Source organism: Palaemon carinicauda, chromosome 17, assembly GCF_036898095.1.
Source record: "Palaemon carinicauda isolate YSFRI2023 chromosome 17, ASM3689809v2, whole genome shotgun sequence".
Classification (NCBI taxonomy): domain Eukaryota; kingdom Metazoa; phylum Arthropoda; class Malacostraca; order Decapoda; family Palaemonidae; genus Palaemon; species Palaemon carinicauda.
The window spans coordinates 69,062,232-69,086,497 of record NC_090741.1 but is presented as its reverse complement, the minus strand read 5'-3'; the positions used below and the strand labels follow the sequence as shown (position 1 = coordinate 69,086,497).

The 24,266-nt window shown below is 42.6% G+C and overlaps 1 protein-coding gene across 1 annotated transcript in view; it reads left to right on the top strand.

The window, feature by feature from the left end:
* The window catches only part of LOC137656852 (small ribosomal subunit protein uS9m-like), a 104,661-nt gene that overhangs the window by 36,724 nt on the left and 43,671 nt on the right, over positions 1-24,266 (top strand). Inside the window, exon 6 of the mRNA XM_068391208.1 lies at positions 11,385-11,460. Coding sequence (XP_068247309.1) covers positions 11,385-11,460 — 76 coding nt within the window. The remainder of the gene's footprint in view (positions 1-11,384; positions 11,461-24,266) is intronic.

Genomic DNA, 24,266 nt, shown 5'->3' with positions numbered 1-24,266 from the left:
CTCCAAGCAAGGAGGGACTCATTCGAGGACGTTGTTCGAGATCGCAAGGGACCTCCTCACCTGGTCAAGAGATCGAAAGATATCGCTTGTAACGAGGTTCATTCAAGGCGACATGAATGTCATGGCAGACCGCCTCAGCCGGAAGGGTCAGATCATCCCTACAGAATGGACCCTTCACAAGAATGTTTGCAACAGACTATGGGCCCTGTGGGGTCAGCCCACCATAGATCTGTTCGCTACCTCGATGACCAAGAGGCTCCCGAATTATTGCTCACCGATCCCGGACCCAGTAGCAGTTCACGTAGATGCCTTTCTTCTGGATTGGTCCCATCTAGACCTTTATGCGTTCCCCCCGTTCAAGATTGTCAACAAGGTACTGCAGAAGTTCGCCTCTCACGAAGGGACAAGGTTGACGTTGGTTGCTCCCCTCTGGCCCGCGAGAGAATGGTTCACCGAGGTACTGCAATGGCTAGTGGACGTTCCCAGGACTCTTCCTCTAAGAGTGGACCTTCTGCGTCAGCCGCACGTAAAGAAGGTACACCCAAGCCTCCACGCTCTTCGTCTGACTGCCTTCAGACTATCGAAAGACTCTCAAGAGCTAGAGGCTTTTCGAAGGAGGCAGCCAGAGCGATTGCCAGAGCAAGGAGGACATCCACTCTCAAGGTCTACCAGTCAAAATGGGAAGTCTTCCGAAGCTGGTGCAAGGCGAATTCAGTATCCTCAATCAGTACCTCTGTAACGCAGATAGCTGACTTCCTTTTACACCTAAGGAAGGTAAGATCCCTATCAGCTCCTACGATCAAAGGTTACAGAAGCATGTTGGCAGCAGTCTTCCGCCACAGAGGCTTAGATCTTTCCAACAACAAAGATCTACAGGACCTCCTTAAGTCTTTTGAGACCTCAAAGGAGCGTCGGTTAGCCACACCAGGTTGGAACTTAGACGTGGTTTTAAGGTTCCTGATGTCAGCAAGGTTCGAACCGCTTCAATCAGCCTCTTTTTAAATATAAAACTTACCCGCTGGTTATATAAAAGAGCTGAAGTCCCTGACGCCAGGGCAGAAAATTCAAATCTCGCGCTATCGAAGATACGCCAGGTGTACCAACCGCACCCTAGCGGTAGAACAGGTGGAACTACACACCAACTCCAGTTCTTCTCTCTGCCGTCATAGCTGACTGACATACAGAAGTTCGCTCTCGTGTTTTTACTCTCTTGGGAAGTTGTTTGGTGATGTACAACGTTCTTTTTTGAGTTTAAGCTATCGTTGATTAATTTTCCTTGGTTCTTATCTTGAAATCTTTTTGTTTGAGATTTTCTTTATTGTTTTTTCCCTTACTTTTTGCTTGTCGGTCTCTCACGTTAACTTTAAAATGGCCGACTCCTCCCCTGCTCAGCGTAGGTGTGTTAGTGAGGGTTGTCGTACACGACTTCCTAATGGATCTATTGATCCTCATTCTATTTGTGTAAAATGTAGGGGTAAATTTTGTTCATTAGATGATAGGTGTAATGAGTGTCTTTCCTTAACTAATGATGATTTTGGTACTTACGATCGTTATGTTAGGAGATTAGAGAGAGATAGACTTAGGCGTAGTTCTTCCCGATCTGTGGATAGAACCTTTCCTAATTTACTTGTTCCTAATCCTGTTCCTTCCCCTGTGGTGGTAGATCAGGAACCTACTATGAAGGACATGTTTACTGCTATTTTGTCTCTTGGTGAGAAAGTTGAGTCCTTAGCAGCCGATAGAAATACTATCTTTTCAGAGTTAAAGGTATTGAAAAACCGTGATCCTATCGGAACTGTGGAAAGTGTTTCAGTGTCTGATGTGGTACCGAAGAATCGTGACTCTCTCGGTGTTGTGACAAGTGTTGATAATGTGGTTAGTGTTGCGGAAGGTGCGTCGACTCGAGTGTCTGATGTGGTACCGAAGAATCGTGACTCTCTCGGTGTTGTGACAAGTGTTGATAATGTGTTTAGTGTTGCGGAGGGTGCGTCGGCACGATCTTGTCGTTCACCTAGCCTTAGACCTCTTTCGAGCTCTCGAACCCATGGGAGAAGTAATGTCGAACGGCTTAAGGGAACGAGAAGCATCATCAATCGTGCAGACGTCCCCTCGAACGTTCCTGTTGCCGTAGCTCAGGTCGTTCACCCTCATCGTAGGAAAGGTGAGGTTCATACGTTATCCCCGTCTTCCGATGAAGGGTCGGGGAGTGAGATCTGGCGGCGAGCGTCGAGACCGCTTAAACGCTCCCATGTTGATTTGCACGCGGCGCGTCAAAACACACAGCGTCGGGAATCGCCTGTGCGGCCAGGATGTAGTTCGTGGGGTTCACCGGAACGTTTCCGTTCTCCCAGCGCTTGCACTCCGGCCAAACGTTCAGATCACCGTGTTCGTGCGGATATGATTCCTTCCGATTCGGACCTTGTAACTATTCATGCACCTCCTCTTCCATCGGATTGGCTTTCTTCCCCTGAAATGCGTGGTGACATTAGTGCGAATCTTCCTTCTAGGAGTTCTGTTGATCCGAAATGGACTGCGCTTTTGTCTATGAAGGAACAACTCTCGTCGTTGATGGATTCTTATCAACCAAGTGTTGGCGTTGTGTCTGGGCGTTCGATGTCAGACCAGTTATCGCACAAACGTTCGATGGTATATGGCCTTGACGAGTTATCACTTAGACGGTCTCCCATTCACAGTGTTCAACGCCAGGTTGATTTTGATAAGTCGCGTCAGAGAGTTTTGGTTGACCAGTTTGCGTTTTCTGGTCGCGGGGAAGAGCGTCGGCGTCGACAAGTGGACGAGACGCGGCAACAATTTGAAGTAGTGGATCGCCCGCGGCAACAACTTTTGGACGCGGCGCGTCAAAACATTGGTTTACAGCGGCGACATCCTGACTCCTTTGATCGCTCGCAGCAACAGTCCTCGGACTTTACGCGACCTCGCGGCGATCTTCAACAGTTACCTTCTGATTTCAAGCGTTCTTCTGTTCAACAACAGTTGAATTCTAAGCGGTCTAAGCAGTTGTTGGTTGAGGATGATCGTCTACATGTCCGTGTTTCGCATCAATCTTCTTCTACTTCTCCCCACCAAATTGACTCAGATGTTGGCCTTGACAGGCAGTCCCATCCAGACGTTGTTCCTTCGGTTCAGGCTGCAGCTGTTGCTGCACTGCCAGAAGACGAACCAGAGGAAAAGTCGGATGAGGATAATCCTATTGAGGAAGTCTCTGAGAATGAGGAGGAGAAGCATTATCAGCATGCTGTGGACCTTCGCAAGTTTATGCTTATTTTGACTGGAATTTTCCCGGATTCTTTTACCCCTGTGGCCCCTCGTTCTCCGCCTTCTGAATTCATCTTAGGTAAAGCTACTAAGGTTCCAGTTTACACCAAGATGGTTCTTTCTCGATCTTCTAAGCGGGCCTTAAAGTTAATGGGTTCTTGGTTGGACTCCAAGAAAGCTTTTGGCAAGACGGCCTTTGCCTTTCCTCCCGCTAGGTTAGCCTCTAAATCTAGTGTGTGGTATGAGACTGGTGAAGTGTTGGGCTTGAGTTTTCCTTCTTCTGCACAAGGGGATTTTTCAAGTTTGGTAGATGCTTCTCGTCGTCTTGCCTTAAGGAAGACGAAGATTTGGTGGTCCATTCCAGAGTTCGACCATTTGCTTAAAGGTCTTTTCAGGGCCTTTGAAGTTTTTAATTTTTTGGACTGGGCTTTGGGGGCTTTGAGTAAGAGGGTCTCTGATATGACGGAAACGGACACTAGTGGTTTGGTTCATTTGATGTCCTGCTTGGACAAAGGTGTGAGAGATGGCTCCAACGAACTTGCTGCCTTGTTTACAGCTGGAATTCTCAAGAAAAGGGCCACGATGTGCTCCTTCCTCTCCGCAGGAGTGTCTCCCTATCAGAAGACAGGCCTTCTTTTCGCACCTTTGTCTAATTCTTTATTTCCTCAGGAATTAGTGGGCGAGGTGGCTACTGCTCTCACTCAGAAGGCCACACATGACTTAGTTACTCATTCGACTAGGAAAGTTTTGCCTCCGTCTTTCTCCTCTCGAAAACCTAAGGAATCTTCTTCTGGGTTTCGTCTTCAGTCCTTTCGTGGGAAGCCCTCTGGGAGAGGCTCTTTTAAACCAGAAGGAAGGAAACCTAGAGGCAGAGGGGGCAAGTCCGGCCGAGGTAAAGTCTGACTGCCCTCTCCTTCAGACAGCAGTGGGGGCCAGGTTGACTCACTTTTGGGAGGCTTGGGAGAGGAATGGAGCGGACCCCTGGTCCGTCCAGGTGTTAAAGGAAGGCTACAAGATCCCCTTCCTGACCAATCCTCCTTTAGTCACAGATCCAGTGGATCTTTCGCCCAAATACAGAGAGGGTCCCAAGAAACAAGCCATGCTTCTACAGATGTCTCTTTTATTAGAGAAACGAGCAATAGAGGAAGTGCAAGATGTTACGTCTCCGGGGTTTTACAACCGCCTTTTTCTAGTACCCAAGAGTTCCGGGGGGTGGAGACCGGTTCTGGACGTAAGTGTGCTCAATGGTTACGTCCAAAACTCGACGTTCACCATGGAGACTCAGAAAACAGTTCTGGCAGCTGTGAGGAAGGACGATTGGATGGTCTCTTTAGATCTTCAGGATGCCTATTTCCACCTTCCGATTCATCCCAGCTGCAGACGTTATCTGAGGTTCATGGACGGAAACAAGGTCTTCCAGTTCAGGGCTCTTTGTTTCGGACTTTGCACGGCTCCTCTATTGTTCACCAAGATCATGCTGAACGTGGCAAGCATGCTGCATTCGAGGGGAATCAGGGCCTCTCTGTATCTGGACGATTGGCTGATAAGAGCCTCCTCAGCCGATTGTTGTTTGAAGGACCTCAAGATGACTTTGGATCTCTCCAAAGAACTGGGTCTCCTGGTGAGCTTGAAAAAATCACAACTCATTCCATCCCAGGAGATTCTTTATTTGGGGATGGAGATTCACAGTCGGAGTTTTCGGGCTTTTCCGTCGTCGGTGAGAATCCAAGCAGCCCTCCTAAAAGTACAAACGTTCCTGAAGAGAGATCTTTGCTCCGTCAGAGATTGGATGAGCCTTCTGGGGACTCTCTCGTCGTTAGAGAAGTTCGTGACCCTGGGGAAGTTGTTCTTGCGTCCTCTTCAGTTTCATCTCAACCGCCATTGGAAGAAAGGGGACAGCCTCGACAGGGATTGCATTCCCATCTCGACTTCCATCAAGTCTCATCTTCAATGGTGGAACAACGAGCCCAGACTGAAAGAAGGCTTGTCTTTACTTCAGAGGAACCCAAACCTCGTGTTGTGTTGCGACGCCTCCAACTCGGGGTGGGGAGCCACTCTAGAGAAGCAGGAACTTTCGGGGACTTGGACGGTAGAGCAAACCTCTCTCCACATCAATCAAAAAGAGCTTTTAGCTATTCATCTGGCTCTCATCGGCTTCGAAAAGCAGATCAGGGGCAAGGTAGTCCAAGTCAATTCGGACAGCACGACAGCTCTGGCCTATATTGCGAAACAAGGCGGGACCCACTCTTGGCCTCTGTTCGAGATTGCAAGACTGCTCCTCATCTGGGCGGAGGAAAGGAAGGTGACTCTTTTGACGCGGTTCATCCAGGGAGTCAACAATGTGAGCGCAGACAGACTCAGCAGGAAAGGTCAGGTTCTCTCCACAGAATGGATTCTGCACCCGGACATCTGCAAGAGTCTGTGGCGGTTATGGGGTCGACCTCTCGTGGATCTCTTTGCCACCGCGAAGACCAAACGACTAGAGTGTTATTGCTCTCCGGTTCCAGATCCCGAAGCTTTTCACATAGACGCTTTTCTGATGAACTGGTCACACATGGAGGTTTATGCCTTTCCTCCGTTCAAGATCCTTTACAAAGTGATTCAGAAGTTCGTTTCACACGAGGAGACCAGAATGACACTGATAGCTCCGTTCTGGCCGTCAAGGAGCTGGTTTCCAGAGGTACTGGAATGGATGGTGGATGTCCCGAGAAGCCTTCCCATGAGACCCGATCTTCTCAGACAACCTCACTTGGCCCGAAATCATCAAAACCTCCGAGCTCTACGTCTGACTGCCTTCAGACTATCGAAAAACTCGCTAGAGCTAGAGGATTTTCGAAGAAGGCAGCCAAGGCAATTGCAAGGGCAAGAAGGTCTTCAACCATCAAGGTGTATCAGTCCAAGTGGGAGTTGTTCAGGGAATGGTGTAGAACTAACGCGATTTCCTCTTCCAGTACATCGCTTTCCCAAATAGCAGATTTTTTCTTGGACCTTAAAACTAAGCATAACTTCTCGTCATCAACTATTAAAGGTTACAGGAGTATGTTGGCGACGGTTTTTCGACACAGGAACCTAGACCTTTCTGATAATAAGGATCTACGAGATTTACTTAGGTCTTTTGATACGACCAAGATGATTCAAACGGCTCCCATCGCCTGGAATTTGGATGTTGTCCTTAAATTTCTCATGAGTGACAGATTTGAGCCTTTACACTCGGCTTCATTTAAGGACTTAACCTTGAAAACCCTTTTTCTAGTTACCCTCGCCACTGCGAAAAGAGTTAGTGAAGTTCACGCTTTAAGCAAGAACATTGGTTTTCGTAATGGGAAAGCCATTTGTTCTTTGCAACTGGGGTTTCTGGCCAAGAACGAAAACCCTTCTCGACCATGGCCCAAATCCTTCGAGATTTCTAACCTTTCGGATTTGGCTGGCGATGAATTGGAAAGGGTTCTCTGTCCAGTTAGAGCTCTACGTTGTTATGTGGACAGAACTAAGAATCTGAGAGGTAACTCAGACGCTCTGTGGTGTGCAGTTCGGAAACCCTCGATGCCCATGTCCAAGAATGCCTTGTCTTTTTTCGTTAGATTGTTGATTCGAGAAGCTCATGCTCAGTGTGATGAGTCGGATCAGAGGCTCCTCAAAGTCAAGACACATGAAGTCAGAGCGGTAGCGACTTCAGTGGCCTTTAAACAGAACCGTTCTCTGCAAAGTCTGATGGATACAACATTTTGGAGAAGTAAGTCTGTTTTTGCATCCCATTACTGTATTTGAAGAATGTTCAGACTCGCTATGAGGACCTTTTTACGTTGGGTCCTTTTATAGCTGCTAATGCGATAGTAGGTGAATGATCTACCACTACGTTCCCTTTTTTCCTAATACCCCTTTTCTATCTCTTGGAACTCGTTTTTTATGGTTGTTTGTGGAGATTGGGCGTCAGTCTTCCGCAATCTTTGATTTGGCTAGGTGGTCATTTTGTTCCTTGAGTGCACCCGGAACAAGGGTATTTGTTGAGGTCCTGTCATGTTATAGGTGTTTGTACCGTTTGACAGCTCCTAGAGATTTTCAGCCCGAGTGGATTACTGGATCTCTTAAGGATAGCGGACGAAATGAGGCAGAGTATCATTGCTGTCAGCTTCCTTATCAGGTGAGAACTGCTTAAGTTTATTGTATGTAACCCTTAAGTGAATTTTCTGTATGTAGCTGTCTCTGACCCGCCACCAAGGGGTGTCAATCAGCTCTTTTATATAACCAGCGGGTAAGTTTTATATTTAAAAATGATATTTTCATAATAAAATAAATTTTTGAATATACTTACCCGCTGGTTATATAAATTTAACACCCTCCCTCCTCCCCTCTAGAGACTACCTATGGTATGGCTATGAGGCATGGAAGAACTGGAGTTGGTGTGTAGTTCCACCTGTTCTACCGCTAGGGTGCGGTTGGTACACCTGGCGTATCTTCGATAGCGCGAGATTTGAATTTTCTGCCCTGGCGTCAGGGACTTCAGCTCTTTTATATAACCAGCGGGTAAGTATATTCAAAAATTTATTTTATTATGAAAATATCATTTTAAAGATCTCACTTTGAAGACTCTTTTCCTCGTTTGCTTAGCAACAGCTAAAAGAGTCAGTGAGATACACGCCTTCAGCAGGAACATAGGATTTACATCTGAAATGGCTACATGTTCCTTACAGCTTGGTTTTTTAGCTAAAAACGAACTCCCTTCTCGTCCTTGGCCCAAATCGTTCGCAATTCCAAGTCTGTCCAGTTTGGTTGGAAACGAACAAGAGAGAGTACTTTGCCCAGTAAGAGCTCTTAAGTACTATTTAAGACGTACGAAGCCATTACGAGGACAATCAGAAGCTTTATGGTGTTCTATTAAGAAACCTTCTTTACCGATGTCGAAGAACGCAGTCTCTTATTACATCAGGCTTTTGATTAGAGAAGCCCATTCTCATCTGAATGAGGAAGACCATGCTTTGCTGAAGGTAAGGACACATGAAGTTAGAGCTGTCACTACTTCAGTGGCCTTCAAACAGAACCGATCTCTGCAGAGTGTAATGGATGCAACCTATTGGAGAAGCAAGTCAGTGTTCCCATCATTTTACCTTAAAGATGTCCAGTCTCTTTACGAGAACTGCTACACCCTGGGACCATTCGTAGCAGCGAGTGCAGTAGTAGGTGAGGGCTCAACCACTACATTCCCATAATCCCATAACCTTTTTTAATCTTTCTCTTGAAATGCTTTTTATTGTTGTTTTTGGGTTGTACGGAAGGCTAAGAAGCCTTTCGCATCCTGGTTGATTTGGCGGGTGGTCAAATTCTTTCTTGAGAATCGCCTAGATTAGAGGTTGTGATGAGGTCCTTTAGTATGGGTTGCAGCCCTTCATACTTCAGCACCTAGGAGTCGCTCAGCATCCTAAGAGGATCGCGAGGCTCAGTAAGGAAGACGTACTTAAAAAGGCAGAGTAATGGTTCAAGTCGACTTCCTTACCAGGTACTTATTAATTTTATGTCTGTTATTTTGAATAACTGCTAAAATGAAATACGGGATACTTAGCTTCTAATGTTAACATGTATGCTGGTCTCCACCCACCCCCCTGGGTGTGAATCAGCTACATGATCACCGGGTAAGATTAATATTGAAAAATGTTATTTTCCTTAGTAAAATAAATTTTTGAATATACTTACCCGGTGATCATGAATTAAAGGACCCTCCCTTCCTCCCCATAGAGACCCAGTGGACCGAGGAGAAAATTGGTTCTTTGTTGACAAGAAGTACTGGAGTACCTACTTGACAGATGGCGCTGTTGTTGTACACCCCCACCTGTATAGCGATCGCTGGTGTATCCCGCCCTTAGGTTTTTTCTGTCGGGCAGCAGAGCTGCAGCTACATGATCACCGGGTAAGTATATTCAAAAATTTATTTTACTAAGGAAAATAACATTTTATGTTAATTTTTTATGTTGGGGACTATGATTTGCTCTTTATATAACATTACGAACATTTAGGAATGAGTGAGTGTATATAATTTATGTATTTATGATGTGTGGAATATATTTAGTGCATTTTCATTAATTCTTATGGTAAATTTTTTTAACGTATATGAGCATTTGGGTAATTTTTTTTATTCATATGAGCATTTTAGGTTGCAAGCTCGCTCCCAAGAACTAACTGAACTCCTAATCTGAGGTACCACTGACCATATATAATATGTGTATATGTATATACATATCTTTTTATTTATCTTTAGTAGTTTATTCTTTACTCTTTAGTTCTCTTCTCCACTGGGCTACTTTTGCACTCATAGGCCCTTGGGCTAGTTGCCATCTATCTTGGCACTTACTTCAATTTTGGGTTTAGGCAACAGCAAAAATAAAGAAAAGGGGGACTTTTTCTTTTTTCGTCCTTGCCTGACAAGGTATTGCCAGGGTGCCATATACCCACCCTCCCCGCCATCTTCCACCACAAATGAAGCTTCATATGCTGACTCCTTTACTGCCGCTACCTCAGCGGTCACCTTATAACAGCAATGCCTGTCAGAACTGCTTCATAATCGCTCGCCATTCCTAGGAAACTCTTTTGCCTCTTTATCACATCTGTCCTGTCCCCGAGGGTGTTCTTCTTCCATCCATCTAAACCTTGGACTTTCTCTTGTACTTCTCCATTCAACTCTTGCACTCATCACCTTCTTCAGCAGATAACCATTTTTCATCCTCTTTACATGGCCAAATCACCTCAACATATTTATATCCACTCTAGCTGTTAATTCATTCTTCACACACACATTCTCACTCTTATGGCTTTAATCTCAGTCACTTTCATTCCCTACAACTCTTATCCATACATCACAGTTGGTACTGCTGAACTATATGGCATACTTACTGCTATTGAAAAAATAACATTAAAAGAGGAGGACAATTTTACCTTTTTTTAGTGATGCAAGAAGTGTCCGACAAGCTCTAGAAGTTTTTAATTCTTGTAACTCTTTAGTTTTAAGAATTTTAGAGTGGCTTTTTATTATTAGGCTGAGAGGTATGAGAGTTTGATGTTGCTGGGTTCCGGCACATGTAGGTGTGTCTGGAAATGAGAAGGCTGATTTACTTGCAAAGACTGCTGCTGCTGAATTGCTACCAGGAAGGTATCCCATCCTCTGTAATGATTTTTCACCTAGTACAGTATTAAGAATTTATTTTATGATAATTGGCAACAGCATTGAGGTAGTTTAGTTGGTAATAAGATAGAGAAATAACAAATGTTATATCTCCTTGGAGGTATAACATGATTCTCTGAAAGTGGGAGACTACTTTTGTCGTCTCCACATTGGTCACACACTGTTGACACAAGTTTCTGATGACTGGCCAACACCAGCCTAATTGCAATTACTGTTTGGTATCCTTCACAGTGAGGCATTTGTTGACTGAATGCCCCTCTTTTAGCACCGTAAGAAATAGCTATCTGTTTGAGGCTCGAGGTGAGGATGGCAGGTTCATCTATGCCAAGATTCTTGGGCAGGATGTGGTGTACCATGTTACTGGTATTTTTAGATTTATTCCAGAAACAGGTCTTCTGAAAGCTATTTAAATTGTATAAGGACATCTTTGTTTTTGTGGTTTTAAATTGAATATTTTTTTAATCCTTATTTAAAATAAATATCAGCATCAATGACCTTTGATGTCAGGATGCCAGAGAACTCTAAATCAATCAATCACAGTTGGTACAATCACTTTCCCATAAAGGACTAGATTTTCAGGTTTAGAGGTAGTTTTAATGATAGTAATAGCAACTAAAGCATCATCACTGATTCATGATGGGCAATAAAATTTATCTCTAAATCTTCTGATACATCTGGGACTCTCTTGTGTAATATTAGCTCAAAGGGCCTTTCTGGTGTACTGTCCAGTACTCTTCTTTTAATATGGAATGGTCCGTTTCCTATGCTTCTGGTAGGTGATGCAGAGAATACAGATTTGTATCTTTAGAAATACTGTATTACTAAGAAATTCTTTAATACTTTTATGTTTTGTATTTTATCTTTATCGTATTGAAAATTAATTTTATTCTAAAGTAATAGTTTGTATTCATGCTGTTTTATTATTGACATTTTTAAGGAACTTGAGCAGTTCGGAATGGTTGACAAAGGAAGAGTTTGAAATAAAGATTATTGAAGCCATGAAGGATTATCATGTAAGTATTTAATTATTTTTCATTAAGATAAGTATTTTTCTTTTCTGTTAGATGAAGAGGTTTTTGAATTGTCCTAAAAATATTAAAGAAAAACTAAATGAAGATTTTTGCTGGTGTCATAATACTAATTATTATTATTTCAATGTGTTGTCCAACATTCATTGTACTACACGTACTATATTGGAAAATACAAGATGGTTGACAAAAGGAGAAATTAGAGGATTAGTAGAGGGTTTGTATGACGAGCCTTCCTTTATATCAACAATTACCATTGTGCTACTGTGCATGGCCTGCTACAGCTATGTTGGAAAGCTTGTTGTCGCTTTGTCAAATGTTCAGGTAATGTCTCGGTAGTCTTACTTTAGAGGATTTTTTTGTGCCCTTTATCAGGCTTTTGATATTAGTGTGGTTGTATCAAAATTTCAACTCAATGTTCAGGGTATGTCGTCTCACAGAGGTTGTTTAGTTGGTTCAAGTTAAAATGCTCAAGATATGCATTGTCTGTCAAGGCAGTATGTGTGTAGTTCAGGATGGATTTGATAGTATTAGGTTTTACTAAAAATAAGATCAGACAGGAGCAATGAAAAAAAGGTGAAGCGATTTTAGTTTATTTGTTGCGTTTGCCCAGCTAATGGCCATATCTCTGTTAATGTTACTATAGGGAAATTTTTGTAAATCTGCTTTTTCCACTTAATTATTTATGGTAAGAGGGATTGGCTGGATGTGGTGAGTGAGCATACCTGGTCATTCCTAGTCAGTTACCTTGCAAATGCTGAGGTATGTGGACCTACAACACATTGCTCTGTGATTTAACTGATTATTTTCAGTGTTTTTTTTTAAGTTATGGAATCTGGAAAGAGGAACAGAGTTTCAGGTGTACAGTAGTATATCTAGCTGTAAGAATATAAAACTGAAATAAATTCCTATCACGGAAAGGTTGAAGGTAATGGTAAGGCTTTGTCTATGTACAGTATATGGTGTTTGAAGGCTTTGACATCAAAAGTTCTAGTTACTTTGATATTAAAAAGTAAAAAGATAAAATTCAACCGTACGGTAGAAGTATGTCAAATCCCGTGGAATTTAAAAGCAATAAAAAGAGAATGACAATATCTGATTATGAGACTTAGGTGGAGCATTATGTAAGGGTTACAAACAAAAAATATATGTTGCTGTCAATGTTTTAGGTGTCGACCATTCAAGATACCGAATCCTGTCTCGCCAAACCATGGGAATAAGAAATTTTAAGACTATTATCTGTAGGTAAATCATTTTCCAAGTCATTAATATATGTGGTGTTCTAGGAGATATTAAAATACCAATAAAATTTATGTAGATTTATTTAGAAATGGTAGAGTGTGAAAAAGTGTTTACTTCCTTGGCTGTTGCTAAATCCCCACCACTGTCTCCAATACAGCTTTACCATAGTGCAAGTTAATGAACAGCTAAGAAACTTTATTAAAGTGCTTTATTATTTCTTACTTATTCATGGCTTTATCTTAAAACATACATACATACATATACCAAGGTACTTCCCCCAATATTGAGGGGTAGCCGACATCAAACAAATGAAACAGAATAGGGGACCTCTACTCTCTACGTTCCTCCCAGCCTGACAAGGAACTCAACCGAGTTCGGCTGGTACTGCCAGGGGTGCCACAGCCCACCCTCCCCCGTTATCCACCACAGATGAAGCTTTATAACACTGAATCCCCTACTACTGCTACCTCCGCGGTCATCCAAGGCACCGGAAGAAGCAGCAGGGCCTACCGGAACTGCGTCACAATCGCTCGCTATTTATTCCTATTTCTAGCACGCTCTCTTGCCTCTCTCACATCTATCCTCCTATCACCCAGAGCTTCCTTCATTCCATCCATCCACCCAAACCTTGGCCTTCCTCTTTTACTTCTCCCATCAACTTTTGCATTCATCACCTTCTTTAGCAGATAGCCATTTTCCATTCTCTCATCATGGCCAAACCACCTCAACACATTCATATCCACTCTAGCTCACCAAACTTTCAACTGGGCCCCACAAGCCCCTAAAAGAGTTGAAAGACCCAGGTCTACATGGCTAAGAAATATGTGTCTGAAGTAAGAGATGAATGGAGAAGTATTGATTTAAAAGCTCAAGATATGAGATGAGTGGCGAAATCTTACCGAGGCCCTTTGCGTCAATAGGCGTAGGAGGAGATGATGATGATGAATGATTTTAGTATGATTTCAGCATAATTTTAATAGCTATTAAATTCTTTCATGAGGTAGTTAACAACAGCTGATGAGCAAGGGGAGTAATCCTGCCCACTTTCCTATCAAAGACACGCTGTTGTCTTATCCAAAAGTTGTTTGATCTTTTTCTCTTTCTTTACAAAGTGAATGGTTATTTGTTGGCTTCATGTCAATTATGGAATTGAAGCAGGAATCTTGTAAATACTGGGCAGAAGGGGGAGGCTGAAACCTGTTCATGGTAAGACTGGCTTTAGATCAATGCTCTCTCTGCACTTCTTGTTGGGAGCATGATTGTTTGCAGTCATCCCCATTTGCCAAAGACAGCTCTTGACCTCCCATTCAGTAGCAAGTTTATTCTTTGAGGAGGAAAAGGAAGACTTGAGTCTTCTCCATCGTCATCCTTAATAAGATCCAAGATGATGCTGAAGAGACTGTATGGCACTTTTCTCTCCTCATTGAATTTGTCAATCAATGAAATTCCTAAGTATATGCTACTGGCTTGGTCCTTTGAGAGAACTCAGATCTGCAATGGCAAGTTTTTCAGTATTTGGTGGAGAGTGGATTTCCGCCAATGATCACTGCATGTCAGCTTTTAATGAAAGCTCTCCAATTGCCATGTAGACCACTGCTGATGAGTTTCATTTAAGAAAGGCTCCCACCCCAATACAGTGAACTCTTGCTCTTCATGATTAATTTATAAAATCGGCCATGTATGTCAAAATCGCAAATAGGAAACTAATTTTTCTCATAAGAATACATGGCAAGTCTGTCTAATGTAGACCCCAAATTCCCAATTTTCTTCATATTTTAAATAAATAAACTTTATTTCACATGAAATAAATACGGTAACTGTTTGTTCCTATGTGGATACAAACTTCTGAGTCATTTGGATGGATTCCATTTTCTACAACCAGACAATTAGAAAAAAGGTTCGGTTGCATAATAATTGGGTTACCTAGCAACTCCGCTGCTTGGCAGTGATGTGTGTTGTTGCGCAGTAAGCCTCATTTCTATCCTGGTTGCTGTTATAATAAGAGTTTTTTTTATTTTCACTAATTGTGCTTATCATTATTTTTGCTACGATTATGCTTGCCAATAGCTAGTGCCTGTAGTGTCATGCGATCTTGTGTGATCTTGCCTCGGCCTTAATGGTCGCCCTTGTCGCATCTTCATAGTCAGGTTGATGTCGATCCTCATTCTTTTTGCCCCTTATGCCATGACAAACGATGATCTGTGGAATCTCCATACGAGTATTGTATGGATTGGCTGTCCTCCTAGTGGGAGAGATATTGTTCCAGGTACAAGAAACAAACTAAGTGAGATAGTTCTTCCTCCTCTTCTTCCAGCAATGGTAAGAAGTTTAAGCTCCTCTCTGCATCAAAAGTTATCCCCCACCCGGTTCCTTCATTTCATGAGGCTTCTGAGGCTCAAGTTACAGAGGACGGTGCAAGTTACAGAGGACGGTGGCCATAATGATAATTATTGATGATCATAATTTTATAAATGTACAGTATTATCACCTAATATAGAACATGTGCCACAGTCGATGCTTGTGACAGATCCCTTGGCTATGCCCACTACCCTCCCTGAGCAGGATCCAGTACCAGTATCTTTGGTCCCTGGTTATTCAGAAATGCATAGATCTCCCTCTCCTCCCTCTAGTGTATTGAGTGGTAAGCCCTATACCGTACTGTATAGCTGATTTTATACAGGATGACTTTTCACTTCTGGAGGTATCTCCAATCAAGGCATTGCAAATGCCCTCCCCCCTCATTCCCATACTTAAAACCTTAGAGTTGAGACTGCCATTTCTCCCTGTACATAGGCAACCCTGTTGGAGGATCCATTTTGTCCCTCTCCTACTCATACACACAAGCTGGGCTTGCCTGTACCACCAGGATCCTCGTCACCGCTCTCCTCTTATGAGTTCTCTGGACTTATCCTAGAACTCTCCATTACAATACAATGTATTGAGGATAGTTGGACTGCTTCGGCTGTGTCCATAACCGCAATTTTGGCCAGACCAAGTTTCTCTAAACGTATTGTGTCTTCTCCGTTCAAGCAAATTGCTCAGTAGTTGATAGTAACTACAACACAAACGCTAATCCCACGTCTGTTAACCATATTTGACACAGCCTGGACGTGTTCCTGTGCAAACAAATCTGTACGTGCTATTGTGCCCAAGCCTGATGTCTTCACTGAACGCGCCATCATTTCAATACGTGATGATATTTCTCTGCATGATGGCTATGATACTATGTCACATGATTATGCATATTCTGATCGTCCTGCCACGACCGAAGCTCGTATATGAATGGAACCCCATCGTGGTAGTGTTCCATCATCAGCTTTGGCTCAGTATCGGCTAGCTTTGGCTTACAATCCCCAACAACCATTGGTTATTCAAAGGACAAACCTGTTGCTTTATCACATTGTACTCAAATAAGTACCTTGTCTAATGTTCGTAATGCTACAAATTTCACACTTTCTTTGGGACAACAGAAACATTATTTTTCAGGTGAATAGTCTTTTCAGGGTCAGGATAGGAAAAGGGCACTGGAATTGTTTCCCCACTTTTCCTTCAGTGACATCCCCATCTACAAGAGATGGGTTACAGTAATTAGACGCTGTAGACATGGTCCTCGTAGGAGGCGCCTTATGTCGCCTGCCTCAGAGAAATCTTTCTCCTCTCACAGGTTGAGTTTGAAAAGAAAACTCCCTGTCATTCCCTTGCCAACTGCTAGAGGTAGAAACTTGTATGCCAGGAGTATGACTCCATCCCTCTTCTTTCTCTGCCTCCTCTTCTCTCCATTCATTGAGTGTTGTAAGGGAGAGGAAGGAAGTCTATTGTGCCTATCAAGTTAGAACCACCAGTTATCCTTAAAGTGGAACTATCATATGATAAGCCTGTTATTACTATCAATGACTCCAGAAAACCTCACTGCGCGAGCAGGCACAAGCTCAGCTGATTTAGCCGCCTTGAGTTTTCGATGTCTGGTTTAGAGCATCACATTTCATCAAGATCATGAGCCTATTACGTCACTCGGATGGCCTAGGTGAGCCACCTTGCCTGCGAATTGCTTTATATACTTGTAACTGTGAAAGAGAGTGAATGCCTCTTAATGGAGACTTCCCCATCCAAGGAAGACTCCCATTTAGATGACTCAGAAGTTTGAATCTGCATAGGAATAAACTAAAAATAATTTTTATTTTTTTTTATTTTTCCTAGCTATACAAACCTGAGTCATTTAAGCAAAGGTCCAGCCTCAACCCCCCCCCCTCCCCCCACCAGAATAGAGTGAGGCCTACCGCATAACAACACACAACACTGCCCAGCAGTGGAGTTTTTAGGTAACCAATCATGATGCAACCCAACCCCTGTTCTTGTCTGGTCGTAGAAAATGGAACGAGGAGTAACCCATTTAAATGACTCTAGTTTATATAGCTAGGAAAAATACAAATTGTTTTTAAAATTTGTAGTATTAACTATGCACTATTATATTTATTAACCCTGAGTATTAGAATTAAATTAACAATATATTATGCACTGTAGTGAGGAATTTCTGTAGTCATGTGATGTGTGTGTGGCAAGAAGTTTGTTGGAGGCAGCATGAGGAAGGGCAGTGAATGGTGGAATGAAGGAGTGAAGGTAAAAGTGGAAGAGAAAAAGAGGGCTTTTGAAGAATGGCTGCAGAGTAATAGTGTAGAGAAGTATGAAAAATATAAAGAGAAAAATGTGGAAGTAAAGCGCAAGGTAAATGAGTCAAAGAGGGCAGCTGACCTGAGGTGGGGCCAGGGATTGGGTCATTCATATGAAGAGAATAAGGAGTTTCGGAAGGAAATGAAGAGAGTAAGGAAGGCCGGTTCAAGAATTGAAGTGACAGTGAAAGATGGAAATGGAAGGCTGTTAAAAGGAGAGGAGGCAAGGAAAAGGTGTGCGGAATATTTTGAAAGTTTACTGAATGTTGAGGATAATAGGAATGCAGATATAATTGTTGTTGCAGGTGTTGAGATGCCAGTGATGGGAGATGAGAATGAGAGAGAGATTACAAGAGAGGAAGTGAGGAGAGCACTAGATGAAACGAGAGTAAGAAAAGCATCTGGTATGGATGGTGTGAGAGCTGAGATGTTGAAGGAAGGATGTGTGACTGTACTTGAATGGTTGGTGAGATTGTTTAATATGTGTTTTGTGTTGTCAATGGTACCAGTAGATTGAGTTTGTGTGTGTATTGTACCACAATATAAGGGTAAGGGAGATGTGCATGAGTGTTGTAATTCAAGAGGTATTAGTTTGTTGAGTGTAGTTGGAAAAGTGTATGGTAGAGTTCTGTTTAATAGGATTAAGGATAAAACAGAGAATGCAATCTTAGAAGTACAGGGTGGTTTTAGAAGAGGTAGGGGTTGTATGAATCAGATTTTTACAGTTAGGCAGATATGCGAGAAATATTTAGCAAAAGGTAAGGAGGTGTATGTTGCGTTTATTGATCTGGAGAAAGCGTATGATAGAGTTGATAGGGAAGCAATGTGGAATGTGATGAGGTTATATGGAGTTGGTGGAAGGTTGTTGCAAGCAGTGAAAAGTTTCTACAAAGATAGTAAAGCATGTGTTAGGACAGGAAATGAAGTGAGCGATAGGTTTCCAGTGAGACTGGGGCTGAGAGAGTGATGTGTGATGTCGCCGTGGTTGTTTAACTTGTATGTTGATGGAGTGGTGAGAGAGGTGAATGCTTGAGTGCTTGGATGAGGATTGAAACTGGTAGACGAGAATGACCATGAATGAGAGGGAAATCAGTTGTTGTTTGCGGATGATACTGTACTGGTAGCAGACGCAGAAGAGAAGCTTGGCCGATTAGTGACAGAATTTGGAAGGGTGTGTGAGAGAAAGAAGTTGAGAGTTAATGCGGGTAAGAGTAAGGTTATGAGATGTACGAGAAGGGAAGGTGGTGCAAGGTTGAATGTCATGTTCACTGGAGAGTTATTTGAGGAGATGGATCAGTTTAAGTACTTGGGGTCTTTTGTTGCAGCAAATGGTGGAGTGGAAGCAGATGTACGTCAGAGAGTGAATGAAGGATGCAAAGTTTTAGGGGCAGTTAAGGGAGTAGTAAAAAATAGAGGGTTGGGCATGAATGTAAAGAGAGTTCTGTATGAGAAAGTGATTGTAGCAACTGTGATGTATGGATCGGAGTTGTGGGGAATGAAAGTGACGGAGAGACAGAAATTGAATGTGTTTGAGATGAAGTGTCTAAGGAGTATGGGTGGTGTATCTCGAGTAGATAGGGTTAGGAACGAAGTAGTGAGGGTGAGAATGGGTGTAAGAAATGAGTTAGCAGCTAGAGTGGATATGAATGTGTTGAGGTGGTTTGGCCATGTTGAGAGAATGGAAAATGGCTGTCTGCTAAAGAAGGTGATGAATGCAAGAGTTGATGGGAGAAGTACAAGAGGAAGGCCAAGGTTTGGGTTGATGGATGGAGTGAAGAAAGCGCTGGGTGATAGGAGGATAGATGTGAGAGAGGCAAGAGCGTGCTAGAAATAGGAATGAATGACGAGCGATTGTGACGCAGTTCCGGTAGGCCCTGCTGCATCCTGCGGTGCCTTGGATGACTGCGGAGGAAGCAGCAGTAGGGGATTCAGCGTTATAAAGCTTCATCTGTGGTGGATAACGGGGGAGGGTAGGCTGTGGCATCGTAGCAGTACCAGCCGAACTCGGTTGAGTCCCTTGTCAGGCTGGGAGGAACGTAGAGAGGAGAGGTCCCCTTTTTTGTTTCATTTGTTTGATATTGGCTACCCCCAAAATTGGGCGAAGTGCCTTGGTATATGTATGCATGTATGTATGTATAAGAAACAATCTAACACAAACTATTCAATTTCATCAGCATATCTCTCTTTCTTCTCCTTCTCTCTCACTCGCATGCCATACAATACATATATAGAAGAAGAAACAACAATATTTGTTATTTAGAAAAGTGTCAGTTAAATACAACACAAAATAAATATCTATACTAAAACAAGGCATTTGATTTTGTCAACTGGTCTCTAGTTTTAGCAGACAACATTATCAAATGTTAAAAGATAATTATTTTTAAAAAGTTTATTGTGCTTCATCAAAACATTTTTGTACCTTTGCTTCCAATTTTGTGTACATTTTAACAATCAACAATTACTGCCTATTTTTTTTTACTCTTGGATATATTCTGATCTCAAAATGCAGCTGTCGAGAATATGTGAACATTTAAGCAACAGATAACTGTTTATATTTCTTAAATTATTCAAAACGTCTTCATAATGAATATTACATCAACATCAATATGTTATAGCCGACCATATTTTCATACAGTTTGTTTATTAGCTATTATTATTAGTTATCACTTAGACGTGAATATCTCTCTCTCTCTCTCTCTCTCTCTCTCTCTCTCTCTCTCTCTCTCTCTCTCTCTCTCTCTCTCTCTCTCTCTCTCTCAGGTCCCAATAGAAGAAACAAAAATTCCTTAAAAAGTGTCAATTGAATACCACACACAAAATAAATTCATCCTTTGTTTAAATCTATGTTTGATAGTAGGCTGGGGTTAACAGAGCATTCAATTTCCTCAGCTGATCTTTAGTTTTAGTTGACAAAATAACATACGTACAGAAAGAAATTTAAAAAAGTTACGGTTTTTTATGTTACCCGAGCTTTATTTAAGCATTTTTGTGCTTTTCTATTATAAATTTAAGGTGCATTTTAATTGTTCCTTCTATTTTGGTTTGTTGTTAGCTGATCTCAAGGGGACGTTATTGGGAATATGCTTACAACTAATTAACCAAGTATCTCTTATAAAATGTCCTAACTTATACAGTACAGTATTATTTGCTAATTTTAATTGTAAACATTAGGCTGTACTGTGTTTTGCAATTTATAACTAAATTTCACATTTTTAAATATTCAACTTAGCCGGTGAATATATAATAGCTGCAACTCTGCGGCTAGACAGAAAACACACTCAAAAAACTCGCGAGCGATCGCTATGAAGGTTGCGAGTGTGCCCACCAGCGCCAACTGTCGGCCAGATACCACTCTTGCATGTAAACAAACCCTTCAATTCTTCTCTGTCGACGTTGACGACAAGACGTATTCATACTCGCTGTAGAACCTGGAGTTTTCTCAACATATTTGGTGAAGTACTTCATTTTGGTTTGAGCTTTCGCTGTGCAGGTGTTTTATCTACAACTTAAATCTTGAACTCGTTTTTGGATAGATTTAATTTTTGATGACTTTGGATTGTTTTTTGGACTTTCCTTGACTTTTAAATGGCCGACCCTTCCCTTAGTACGGAAGTGTGTTTAGGCTTTTAGCAATTATCTTATCACGTTATGAATTAATTATAGATTTTCCTCTATATATTTTATATCTCACCCGCCTTTATTAGGCCTCTTCGATTAGCTTTCCATTTATAATAAACATCAAGATAAATTTTAATGATTTGTTTATATGCGACCTTTCCTGATAGTAGGCGGTCCTAACTTGGAAACCGAAGTTAAACAACGTTGAGCCCTTTCAATCGTAAATAACTTTTACAGAGCTAATGATTTAAAACTTATTAAATGAATATTTTTTAGTAGATATTTTATGAAAGATTTTCTTTGAATAGTCTTCGTACTGTTTCAAAGATGAACTAACGTTTAGTTTATTTATGCTACGCAGTTTGCGCTCTATCGTTACGATAGAGAGAGAGAGTATCACGGTTTCACTTTGCAGAAAGAGTAAATCGATTCTGACGTTTTGTTCATTCTTCTTTCAAAGCTTAAATGTTTTAAATTCTATTTTATAGGAACTTTTTAATTGAAAATCCTTTCAGTTTTTTCCTTTGGTCAAATAACCTGTTTTTTGACGAAACGTAAGTGGGCTCTTCTCTTCGGTGCGAAATCAAGAGAGAGAGAGAGAGAGAGATAGAGACGGAGAGAGAGAGAGGAGAGAGAACGTTCCGATCTTTATTCTCGTCCCAAGCGAGTAACGTTGTTCTCGAGTTACTCTCGTCCCTAGTCTCTGTACGGGGAGAAAGGATAAAACGTTTTTAGTTTTTATTCTCTTCCCAAGGCACTGTACGGTGAGAGATTGAAAACGTAGTTTTGAATGAACTAGTGTTTAGTCTCTTTCCCAGCCACTGATCTTTTTATCTTAAAATATGTTTACTGTTTTTTGCTTGTATTAATGTGCTTACATTATACGACTGATTTCTCAATTATAACCTTTTGATGAGGGTAGAATTGCGTGCTTCAGGTAGAAATCAGTTTTATTCATACCTAATGTGAATTGTTAAAAAATTCGATTTCAGTGAAATAAGTGCCAAACAGAAAATCGTAGTGATAAAGTGATATTGCGCAAAGTGTTATCAGTGTTGCGACCGAGGGTTCGTCTGTTCGTGCCTGTCGTTCGCCTAGTCCGGGACCTCTTGCAAGCTCCCAAGCCCAGGGGAGAAGTAATGTCATACGACTTATGGGTTCGAGAGGCCTTGATCAGCGAACAGACGTTCCCTCTATGGTATCAGGCGTATCTCACCAAGATCACCCCTACCATAAGGCGAGAGACACGATTTTCTCCTCGTCATCTGAAGGCTTTTCGCATAAGAAACCGTGGAACAAAGTTTCGAGGCCCTTTAAGCGAAAGTCAGTCCTTTCAGGACAGGTCCAGCGTCCTGGTTTTAACTATTAGGACAGCTCTGACCCTATGCAGTCATCGGAAGACTGCTCGCCGCCTAAACAAAAGCGTAACACAGGCTCCGAGAGTCTTTTTGTAGGCAAGGTTTTGCAGTCACAGACGTTACCCTCGTCTCTTACCGCAACCATTCCCGTTGATCCTAAATGGGTTGTACGGCAAGACATGCAGAATAAGCTTGCCTCCCTTATGGAAGACTATTCTGCCGATAAGTCCGTTGAGCCTAGCCGTTTATCTCATCGAGATCCTGGCCTTCAGCCACCCAAACGTTCCTTTGTGCGTCCTGTTGATGTTGGCGTAGCCAAGTCACGTCAGTCAGGTTGTTTAGAACCACACTCGATGCGGTCTCGTGTGGATTTTCAGCCGCATTTGGACGTTAGGCCACTTGCTGATGCTCCTGTTGACGTTCAGGACGTTCGCCAACCATCGGAGTTGACTTGTTTTGACGCTGAGCGTCAACCTCCGCATTCTAGAGTTGTTTTGACTGCTCAGACTAGGCGGTCAAAGCAGTCTCGAGTGGACGCTGTGCGTCCTCACGCACCTGTTGTTGTTGACAGTTCACAGACTGTCAAGCAGTTACATGACGTTGCGTCCTGGTCCGCTACTAATGCACCAGTGCGTGTGGACTCTGCTTGTAAAGCATTGCCACCATGGTAGGTCTCTCCCTTGCTTGAGACTCGGCTATTGTCAGACAAGGTTCCTTTAGATGAGGAAGTTGCTGTTCCCCCTCCTACTGATATTCCCTTGAGGACTCTGTCAGACGGAGAGGAGCCTAAAGCTGCTTAGCCCTCTATGGACTTTAAATAAATCATACTGATTTTTAAGGATCTTTGTCCGGATCTTTTTGTAACTGCTGCTCCTCGTTCGCCTAAGCGTCAGAGTTTACACTAGGCCTAGCTACTTCGAAGCCGTTGTTTTATAAGCTAGTGCTCTCTCGCTCTTCTAAGAGAGCTTTACGTTTGCTAGGCGACTGGTTTATCACCAGGAGGAGTTTGGGGGAGACAGCCTTTGCTTTCCCTACTTTTAAGCTGGCTTATAGAGCGAGAGTCTGATATGACACGATAGAAGTTCTCGGCTTGGGAGTTCCTGTCTCTGCCCAGATAGACTTCTCAAACCTCATAGACTCTCCCTGGCGCCTGGCCATGAGACGCTCCAAGATTTTATGGTCGACTTCAGAGCTATTTTCGAGCGTTTGAAGTTTTGCTGTACAATTATGTCATGCATAAACAAGACTTTCAGGGATGGCTCCAATGATCTGACAGCCACGTTCTCTGCAGGAACAAGTCCCTCAGGGATGGCTCCAATGATCTGGCAGCCATGTTCACTGCAGGAGTACGTAAGAGGCAAGTGCGCTCAATGTGTTCATTGTCAAGACAAACTTCACGATGAAGTCTACCAGGCTGTCTTGACAGCATTTATGGAAGGCGACTGGATGGTCTCTCTCGACCTTCAGGAGGCATACTTCCACATTCCTATACACCCGGATTCCCAACCGTTTCTGAGGTTTGTTTACAGGAATGTGGGGTACCAGTTTCGAGCCCTGTGCTTTGGCCTCAGTCCTGCGCCTCTCGTGTTTACGAGGCTCATGAGGAATGTGGCAAAATCCCTCCATCTATCGGGGATCCGAGCCTCCCTGTACTTGGACGACTGACTTCTCAGAGCATCGTCCAGTCTTCGCTGTCTGCAGGATCTATATTGGACGTTGAGTCTAGCCAGGGAGTTGGGACTTTTGGTCAACCTAAAAGTCCCAACTGATCCCATCCCAGATTATTCTATATTTGGGGATGGAGATTCGCAGTCTAGTTTTTTTTCGGGCTTTTCCGTCTGCCACCGAATAGAACAAGCCCTGCTCGAAGTCCAACTAATGCTGAAAAGAAAACGTTGTTCAGTCA